This window comes from Saccostrea cucullata, unplaced genomic scaffold (genome assembly GCF_032062105.1).
Source record: "Saccostrea cucullata isolate Sc308-1 unplaced genomic scaffold, CSIRO_AGI_Scuc_v1 ctg11665, whole genome shotgun sequence".
In the NCBI taxonomy this organism is placed as follows: Eukaryota; Metazoa; Mollusca; class Bivalvia; order Ostreida; family Ostreidae; genus Saccostrea; species Saccostrea cuccullata.
This window is the reverse complement of record NW_026922895.1, coordinates 10,009-20,672: the sequence shown is the minus strand read 5'-3', so window position 1 is coordinate 20,672 and position 10,664 is coordinate 10,009. Positions and strand designations below refer to the sequence as shown.

The 10,664-nt window shown below is 34.7% G+C and overlaps 1 protein-coding gene across 1 annotated transcript; it reads right to left on the bottom strand.

The window, feature by feature from the left end:
• Positions 1-1,603: 1,603 nt before the first annotated feature.
• LOC134262724 (uncharacterized) lies at positions 1,604-7,230 on the bottom strand. The gene is made up of 5 exons (XM_062745087.1): positions 7,145-7,230; positions 4,319-5,080; positions 3,921-4,283; positions 2,170-2,263; positions 1,604-1,886 (listed from the first exon to the last, which is right to left on the bottom strand). The coding sequence occupies exons 2-5, from the start codon at positions 4,982-4,984 to the stop codon at positions 1,747-1,749; spliced, it is 1,263 nt and encodes a 420-aa protein (XP_062601071.1). The 5' UTR covers positions 4,985-5,080; positions 7,145-7,230; the 3' UTR covers positions 1,604-1,746.
• Positions 7,231-10,664: the final 3,434 nt, after the last annotated feature.

The window sequence follows — 10,664 nt, the reverse complement described above, 5'->3', positions numbered from 1 at the left end:
AATGGGGAAAAAATCTTTAGGTCCTCCAGAAATGTCCCTTATGCCGATACAGTGGAAATTAAAATCATTTTTGTATTTTTTCATTGTGAATAAAAATTGAAAATCACAATCTGTCTTGTTTGTGTTTTGTTTTCAGTAAAAAAATCCAGGTGGTTCTTGTCTTTCAGTAAAACCAGTTCAAACCGGTTATAGGACTGTCTAGACTGTGAATGCGTGACGTCATAATCACATTCTTGCAATGTTTTTTTTGCACACGGCGCATTTTTTACCTGTATAGTCAGCATATTTTTTTTTTTGCACAAGGTCCCCTGACTTGGCTCGCTGCCAAGTATTTACCTGTATAGTCAGCATATTTTTTTTTGCACAGGGATCTAAAACAAAAACTTGGCTCGCTGCCAAGTATTTTACCTGTGTCCATAAACAAAAAAAAAAAAGTAGTACCAACACACCAATGTAAACACACCCCGTATTTAAGGGGAATAGGTTAGGGTTAGTTAGGGGGGGTTAGGGTTAGTTAGGGCTAAGGGGCTAGGGTTAGTTAGGGTTAGGGCTAGGGGTTAGGGTTAGTTAGGGTTAGGGTTAGTTAGGGTTAGGGTTAGGGTTAGGGCTAGTTAGGGTTAGTTAGGGTTAGGGGTGCTAGGGTTAGGGTTAGGGGGTTAGGGTTAGGGCTAGTTAGGGATAGGGGTTAGGGTTAGAACTGCACTCAGTTGACCCATTTTTTGAACCTCATTTGCATAAAAAGTGCACTCAGTTGACCTCGCCATCTAGACGCCTTATACTACTCATGTAGTAAATAAACGTGTTTTACAATTACAAATAAAACGTTGTGTGTTCAGTAAAACTCCTCTAGTATAATATCAAGGAAAGAAAAACCAATACCCAATGCTTATAAATATTTTCATCAAGAAATCCATGTATAGTTGTCGAAATTTGCATCTTATACCATAAAATATTTACATTACGACCCCTTGGTCAAGGTCTCCGCAGGTGGAATAATAGTCCCTGAGGGTCAATAAAGCCCGGTAGCTAAGTACTTTGGTTCAAGTTTTGAAACAACGCATATTTAATTTTTGTGGTAAAGTATAAAATATACAAATCTTTTTTTTTAAAATTCGCCTTATAGCCTTCATACATAGCTATAATCCTTTGTATTTGGGTCCAGTCTTTGAAAACCCCTTTTAAAGATTTTTTTGTAGGTTTATTCCTGATTTCCAACGTTTTGGCATGAGCGTCACTGAAGAGACGTAGTTAGTCGAAAGTTGCAACTGGTATATCAAAACTTGTACTGTATATGATTTACATCACAGGTGATAATTCATATTTAATTTGCTGATTGTCAATATAATGTAGAGACAGTAGAAAGAAAGTTTAAACTGCCTTCTTAGTGAGCTTTCAGAGTCACACTAAATCTTAAGCAAGTTTAGCTACTGCAAGGCTAAATGACTGCTTCGCGTTACGATATCGATACACATAAATTGAATCAAAACCCCAAAAGTACGTCAATAAATATTCCGTCATATACCAAAAGGTATCAATTCATTGTCATATGCTATATAAAAAAAGAATCTTGTGCATTTTGGATACTGAATGAATCGACCCAAGGTATTTATTCACGGCAATTTTAATATACAAAAAACAATACAATGGGCTTGAACAAATATGCATATTACATTTACACAAAATGCAAAAATGGTATGTTTCCTCTTCTTATCAGGTATTCTTGAAAGTCCTTGGAATGTATAATTATCATGTGGTCCTTTTATATTTTTCCCTTTTAGCTGAAGAGCCCTGGTTCTGTTTAACTGATGTATTGTCACAGTTTCCAAACGTTACCATTCCTGAGGTTGTTGTGATATTTCCTACATTGATGCTGACTACAGTTTTCTCTAAAAAAAACAACAACAAAAAAACAAATAGATATTTAAAATTGTAAACATAAAGAACAAAAAGAAAAACCTAGAGTGTACGTAGAAAAAGTCCTTCATTTCTGCATGTTTAATCATAAATATAATACTTTTAGTAAATCATTTATTAGAAAAGTAATTTCAATCATAATGTCAATATTCTAGATGACGTCCCTTCTAACATATTTTTCTTAAACATTCAAAATATTTTGAAACATATTATAATAGATAAAAATCTTTAGCAGGCATAAACTTTTTTTTTTACCCTTTTTCCTCTTACAACCTCGTCGAAGAGTTTTATCATCGTCATTTGTACTTCCTTGTGCCTTGTCATCTTGAGTGGGCAACCCTTCGTCAATCTACAGGAATAGTAAGAGAACAATATTGTGACCAGTGAAACGTTCATCACGAAATTGCCATTTCTATGTAAAATTCATTGAAACATGGATTCAAATCTATGTTGAAGTTCCATCTTAACATTTCCAGTATAATTAACGCTTGATTTTGTTTAAAAGGGTGGGCATTCTTAAGTAGTGAGATTACATCTGGTTTCAAGCTCATATTTATTCAAATAATACGAATCGTTGCAAACACAGACCTCTAAAATATGACATGGCGGATGAGGTGCCAACAACCGCCAACTTTACTAAACAAAGTTAACCTTCACCTCAGTCTAATACAACAATTTAAGGGATCTATAAAGAATACAAGAGGCCCACGGACCTTATAGGTCACCTGAGTATTGTGTTACATCTTTCAAACAATTAAATTTGGTTTGTGTATTAAACCAGAAGCCATGAAATCCACAATTCACAATTTTGAAAGAGGCACCATTGCTTATCATAACTATAAACTTAGCCTGCTTACTCTATTTACTTATAACCCAGAGGTAGATCAGAGTAACAAAGAGAAAATACATGCACTTGCACTTTATAACCAGTTGTTAACCTCACTTCAAAGGAACCACTGACCATGGGGTCACATATTACAAGCTGTCGCAAATTTCATAATAAAATGGTTGATAAATAATAAAGAGCAGACATCAAAACATTAATTTCGGAAAAAGCACACTTGCCCATCATAACTATGTACTTAGTTAGTTTATTTAATACCCTGAGGTAGAGAAGAAGATTTCAAAGAATAAATGTATTTTTATCATATAATCAATGGAGCCCGACCCTAACACCAGAACCCCTGACCCTTAGGCCATAGAATTCACAATTTTGGATGAGGCACACTTGCTCAATATAACTATGTACTTAGTTAGTTTATTTAATACCCAAGAGCAGAGAAAAAGATTTTCAAAAAATAATGCATTTTCACTATATTATTAAAAGAGCCCCATCTAAACACCAGAACCCCTGACCCTTGGGCCATAAAATTCATAATTTGGGAAGAGGCAAGTTGAAATTGGTTGAGCAGTTTCAGAGTGGAAGCTGAAACTGTTCAAATGTCAAAAGAGGACACACCATGCACCGCAACGGACGAAAGCTGATAGCTATAGGTAATTTGCGACCTAAAATTCCATATGAATTTCTGAGTAAATAATAGCCAAAAAAGTATGAAAAACGTCAGTCAGTATTTGACATAATGTCAGTGAAGCAGAGCAAACACGTATCTCCAAACATCAAAGGTGGGACCACGTTTCATGGAGGGGATGCTCCCCCTTCCTACCGATCACACCCGCCGTGTGATCCTTGTCATGATCAGTAAAAAACGGAAATATCCGACGTCAATTCAGTATATAGATAATGACCTAACAATAAGTATGAAAAACACCTTAATATTCCAAACCTATAAATCTATAACAATATTTGCCTTTAAGTTGATATTTTCACAAAGTTCTTACAACATATAATCTTAATTGAAAACTATAAAAATCGTTTTCGTAAAGTTCTTAAAAACTCAAGCGAAAAATCTATCGTAACCCTTATTGTTAAAAAATAACCACAAAAATCAAAATTCATGTTAAATAGATTTTTTTCGGTTTAGAAACAACAACAAAACTTTACGCACCTCTTGCCAAAAATAAAGAGTCCTTTGTACATCTATTTCGTGTTTATCCGAGATTGGGCAGTTGCATTGAACTCCACACAGTTCATTTTCTGGAATAAATGTAAGATCTTCTTTACTACAGAAACGATTCAGACATTTGTAGCCTTTTAGGAAGTTTTTCTTTTCATTAAATGTCTTCGTCAATTCTTTTAAGACAATTTCAATTACTTTTCCAATTTCACGGGATACCTTGGGATTCAGATTCCTTATTCGCAAGACTTGAATCTGGATGTCATTATCAATTATACCAACGATAACTGTGTGATTTTTTGTTTCGAAGATTGCTGCTGTGTGATACAGACATTGAATTTTGTCCTTATCGAGCTGCACATTCCACTTCAGGAAACTCAGGCAAATGCAATAAGCCTGTAGTATACGAACATGGCAAAGGAAGTGAATCGAAAACAGAGAACGGACGACTTCTCCATTGTTTGTTTAAAGACGTCGTGTGTAAAAGGCTTTTGGTTCATGCAGGGGACATACCAGGAGGATTCCCCTTCAATGCTGACTAACATCCGTAATCTCTCCATGTATGACATGAGTATTGTCTTGTGTTTTAAATATGACGATTCTTCTTTCCACAGAGCATCTACCAGTAAATTACTCAGATTTCCCGTGGCATTGAAACAGTTCCAATCTTCAATGAATTTTCGTTTGCAGTCTCTATGAATGTGCTCCTTGTCAGCAATAAGTTTACTGAATGCCTTAGAAAACCATTGTATCCCTAGAATTGCATGTGTGCTCAGTTCATCTTCCTTAAAGAAGAGTAACAACCCATGTCCATGGAAAAAAGACAGAAAATCAAATATTTCTTCCTGACTTTTCAATTGATATTCTTCTGAAAGTTTCTTATTCTCTTTGTGGATGTCACTAATTGACAGGATTGGCTTCTCTGTTTTTTGCAGAAGATGTTCAAGAAGTGCCCATGCTGATGGAACTTCTATCTTCGTAGCCATGCCTTGTGATACTACTTCAGAAACAGATTTTTTTAAACTCTGCAGAACATGCTTCGATTCCTCATTCATCTCTATAAGTCCTAAGGCAAAGTCCCTGTCATAAAGCCTGGTCTTATCATCCTCTGTTACTAATTTCCAAAGAGTCTCCCAAAAAGAGTCTTTTTCCTGTTTTGAAAATATTGAAACCAGTCATTAAAATTGGTTCTAATTTTCCTAAACAATACTGACAAAATCAAGAAAAATGAATTACTCGTTAAGGGCATACCCAACGTTTTATAAGGTACATAGTTAAAAAGTTTTAATACGTCAAGGAACAATGTGATACAGGTCAATGTCTATATATACCGTTGTACACCTCTTCTAAAACACATCTGGAATATATGTTTAGTACTTCTTATTTACTTTTCTTTAAATTATAAAAGAATTTTTATCATTCCATATCTTTTCAAAACCTGTTAATTTTGTCTATAAATATCTGTGGGCACTACAATCGTAAATTATCTCCTTAAAAAAGGTAAAATTTTTGTTAGCGCCATAGCAGAAAAACTTTTGAAGAGTGGAGCAAACGTAACATATGAGTCAAAAAGATTCTCATTTGAATTGGACTGGTCACGGTACATGTAGCCTAGTGGTAGCCTGGAGCGTTCGCTTCGTAATCGGAAGCCCGGGTTCGAATTTCATTCGCAGCGCCGTGACATACCCTAGACGTGAGCATAGGTAGTAACTGTTTCTTCGCCAGGCGCTCGGCATCAGAAGTGAAAGTCATGGGTCTTTCGGATATGACCTTTAAACGTAGGTCCCGTTTCACGGTAGGCGCTGGCACGATAAAGAACTCTCACTGCTCAATTGCCCTGAGTGCCGAGTATATGTCTAAATTTGAAGCCCTTTACCGGAATACGGTGACGTCTCCATATGAGTGAAAAATTCTCGAGAGGGACTTTAAACAACTTACAATTGATCTTTTAAATTGTATTGCTGTGATTTTAACGTTTAACTGAAAAAATAAAGCATATTGTATTCAACGAAAATATTCTTCATCTCCAACTCCACTATTGATAAATAATACTTATAAAAAAAGATAATTAAAGGTTATTTATCGGATGATACTTTGATGCAATTTACTGAAGTTACTTTCAGGAGGAACAGGACCTTTAGCAGAAAAAATTCCTGTCAATGAATTTTTTTCGTATTTATTATATTACTAATTTGATGTGTACTTAACATTTTAAAATGTCCTGTCATGGGGTTTCTTGACTTATTTAAAAGATATCGCCCCACAAATACAGAACTGTTTAGAGTTTGTATGGAGTTTAAATACTTCATGTAAACGGGCCCATAACGGAATCTATAATGCAAATTTTTACGCACAAACGATAAATATGATAGATAACACTATTTACTCAAATATTTCAGGATATTCATAGTGTTTAAATTATCTGAAAGCAATTGTTTAAATTTGATATAGTACATGTATTTGGGTGGGATAATTTCTGCATTTTTCAAGGCAGCTTCAACGACAAAAACCTCATTTGGAAAAAATTCTGTCAACAAATATTTCGAAATTTACGATTGAATGTCAGTCCTTCATCGCAATTATTTACTGCATAAATATCACAGGGTGAAGCTTACCTCAATATCGCACAGGACATCGTAAATTAGACGTAAGAATGATAAAAACGCTTCACGTCTGTATTTTTCGAGTGCGGGAAATCAATTGTGACATCACAAGAAAACATAAACATTCAAAATTATCTAAATAGAGAGAATCTCTGCTACTAAACACGAAAAAATATTAATTTAAAAATTTTACCTCAGAAATTTAGCACGATACATTGACTGCGACCCGTTAATTATGAAAGAAAGTGATCATGACGAGTGTGTGTATTTGATCTCGCTGCACTGAGAATTTAAACACTGCGTCTATGACGTCACTGAAGTCAGACTGCAGGGTAAAGAGAAAAAAATGTGTGGACAGCGCAACTTCACAATATCTAAATGATGGGAAGATCTTTATAAATTTTATTGATAAAAATTTCTAAAATTAAATGTTTAAAAAGCAATTTTAGAATTTAGAATAAAATTACTCAAGAAATGTTAATTTTAACAACGTTTTTCATGTATATCATCACCGATTATGACGTAATATGTCTTTTTGGTCATGTGACATATGTCCTGTCTCCCCTTAAAGTCTACTTATTAGGAAACAGTAATCAAACAACTGTCAAATACCTCTTCTGTCTTGCCTTCTGTATGCGTAGCAACCGCAAAAACTTGTGCAGAAGGTCCACTGAACGATTTTATGGAGTCAAGCCAAAAATCAAGATAATTTACAGGAAATTGTATAATATGTATTAAGAATAACACATACACACATGGATCCTCCTTTACACACATAAACTATATAAAGTGTATGTATATAAAATCATTAAAAATGACCAACGATACGAACAAATAAAAATTGTCAATTTTCGGGACGCACTGACTCTTTTTCAGAACAAAGAAAAAAAAATATAAAGTGATAGGGAAAAGGGAAAACAGAAACAAAAATAAGCGCTACTTAATGTTACATGTTCAATTCAAAAGTTTATAACGAGTTAAGTGAGAAATCAGAAATGTTATGAAATACATCCGGTTTGTCAGGTGTACTCGAATTAATTTAGATCTTAAAAAGGGATCCTTGCAAATTGATGATGAAGTTAACAAACAGAAATCGGTCTTAAAAAACAAAACAAATTAAAAAAATGTTTGCAAAACACATAAAACTGAGAAAATCAGCGGTTGCATAATATACTTATTAGACATTCCTAGTAGATGGCCACACAGCCTGCGTGCCCTTACCAAATAATAACCGATTATAAAACGGTTATTGCATTTGATGAAATGCGAGTTTTCCGCCAAAATATAGCCCCTGCTAGCACCTATATAAAAATTACATATAAGCCGAGATATACTGAGTATTGAATTTATTCAGAAACCACATAAAATTCCCTCCTAACCAAAGTCATTAATTTGTTAAACAAACGCAAACAAAGGGCATATATGAGAACGCAGTAGAGATTCTTTGGATTGTGTGTGAAAAATTTAGTGATAAAGATTTTTTTTCTTTAGAGCTTATATGACATATACTTCATTATTTTATGAAGGAATATAACAGTAATCATGTAAAGACAGTATCAATTATCCCACGCTTCCTGATGTCCCTGCCGTATTGATTCCTTAAATTTCAATTTGGTTGTGCAATAAATTGTAAATTTAAAAAAGATAGTCTTAAGGATTTAAAATACTTGAGCCTCCCATGTAATAATAATATACAACTAGGGCTAATTGTAACGGGAACCGTTACAGATGTTCCCCAAACGCTCCCCAACTCCCTTTTGTTCCATATTCTCTGTAAGTTACATTAAATAAGACAAACTCTGTGCATTTTAGACTTTAACAAAGTTTTTCCAAAAGTATTCAATTTCAGCATTGCACGGAGGCGCATTTGAATGCATGTGCATAATGACCATATCATCTTGTCTACACTATTCATATATTTTAATTTACTTAATATTACAGCATTTAATCCAAAAATATGTTTAATCTAGTGTATTTGTAATTTTACTCATTTCACGTGCACGCACATGTATGCATGTGCATGATGACGATACCCTTTTGTAGGAGTCCATTATATCTATCTATGTTCTGAATCCCGTGTTTGGTTGAAAACCAAGGAAGTTATAGCCATTAAAAATTTAAGCCAATCAGATTGTAGCGCACGTGCATGCGCGTGATTTTATGAAATTTATTATTACATTGTAGGATATCCTAAAGCATGCCTATGTTTTCAATTTCAAAGCATTTCGTAAAAAAACAAAAAAGATATTGAGAATTTTGTTTCAGCCAATCAGAGCGAAGCCCACGTTCATGCACGTGCAAGCATGTTCATGATGACAATATCTTCTTTTAGGAGTCCATTATGTCTGTCTAAGATCTAAATCCCATCCTGTTTGGTTGAAAAACAAGGGAGTTATAACCATTTCAAGTTTAAGCCAATCAGATTGCAGCTCACGTGCATGCGCGTGCTTTCCTGTCAATTATTATACATCATGTTATTGGGCATCATAAAATATGCCTATATTTTAAATTTCAAAGCATTTCCTCAAAAAACAGAAAAGATATTGAGATTTTTGTTTCAGCCAATCAGAGCGAAAGGCACGTGCATGCGCGTGAGTTCGTGCTAATTTGACAGTGTCACATTATCTACACTATTAATATATCTTTATATGATGAGTTTCAAATCATATCATCAAAAATGTAAAAGTTATGGCTATATAAAGTATATCAGTCATTTCACTCACTTCACGCGCACGCACGTGCATGCGTATGCGCGCAAAATGGCCTTCGTTCCGCACACCTACACTACACACCTATTAACCCTAAAAATGTTTTAGCTCAGTTGGGTGAACAGTTTCCAAGAACACTCGCGGACAAAAAAGTCCAGAGAAGAAATAAGAAGAAAAAAGAATAATAACTAGAGCCGAGCTCGTTGCAAAGCAACGAGTAGGTCTTCCGTCCCGTTTGACCAGAAGTAACTTTTATTTAAAAAAAGAGAGAAATGAAGTCCAAAAATGGTTTAACCCTCCAAATTTATGTTAATTATTGCAAAATTAAGCCATTTTTGGCAACTTCCGGTTGACCGGAAGTACTGTCGACGGACGGAAAATTAAGATTTAAGCTTCCAGTGACAAAAAATATTCAAAAACCTGTCAAGAACAGCAAAAATATGCAATTTTTGACTACTTCCGGTTTGACCGGAAGTGACGTTGCCGGACGGATTTTGACGACCCCATTAGATAGAGCTCGACATTTTGAACAACTTTGCTTCTTTGACGTATTACAAATTCTCAATACTTTTTGAGATATATAGAAAATACTTTTGGCCCCTCTAGGCCCTTAATGTTAGGGGCCAGCCCTTTTTTTGAGATATCATTTCGAAGATCTTGTAATTATACACTTCTTTTGTTCTACATGTCTTAACAAAATATTTCTAGGTAAAAAGTTATCTTTGAAAAGATGTCAAAATTTTTGAAATTCTTCATAGGACTATTTTCCCGCCATAGCGAGCGTCGGCGCTTCGTATTTCCGGTAGTTATAATATACTCAATTCACTTCTCCAAAAGGTTGCTCTATCATCACTGAAAATTTCATACTTCTATCTTCAACGGTTTTTTGAGAACATTGCCGGACAAAGTGACCCTCTAAAAATGACAAATTCGCGAAAATCTCCGAACCGGAAGTGACGTCATCAAAATAAAAAATTTTATTTCTAGATTTTTTGATGTTCTATCAGACCTGAAAGTTTCATGAAAATCCATCCAGCCGTTTCCGAGAACTCGCGTGCACAAAATCGGTAAGAAAAAAAAAATAATAAGAAAAATAGTGGAAAAGAAACCTAAGAAAAACAATAAGGTCTTCCGCTGAAGACGGAAGACCTTAACTAGTGCTAATTGTAACGGGAACCGTTACAGATGTTCCCCAAATGCTCCCCAACTCCCTTCTCGTGCCATATTCCCTGTAAGTTTCATTAAAGAAGGCAAAATCTATGCATTTAAAACGTAAACAAGTTTTTCCAAAAGTATACCAAGTATTTCAAATTTAAGCAATGCAGGCGTGCACATGTGATTGCATGAGCGTAATGACGATATCATCTTGTCTACACTATTTTACTCATTTGCACGTGCATGCACGTGCATGATGACCATATCTT

What these genes read in the sequence shown, in the direction of transcription:
- LOC134262724 (XM_062745087.1), bottom strand. Translation starts at nt 4,984, where the DNA reads ATGAATGAGGAATCGAAGCATGTTCTGCAGAGTTTAAAAAAATCTGTT. An exon ending in TCGTATACTACAGGCTTATT is followed by an intron (nt 4,284 to 4,318) that starts GCATTTGCCTGA and finishes TGGAATGTGCAG; the next exon opens with CTCGATAAGGACAAAATTCA. An exon ending in AGGTTGTAAGAGGAAAAAGG is followed by an intron (nt 1,887 to 2,169) that starts GTAAAAAAAAAA and finishes TGTTTTTTTTAG; the next exon opens with AGAAAACTGTAGTCAGCATC.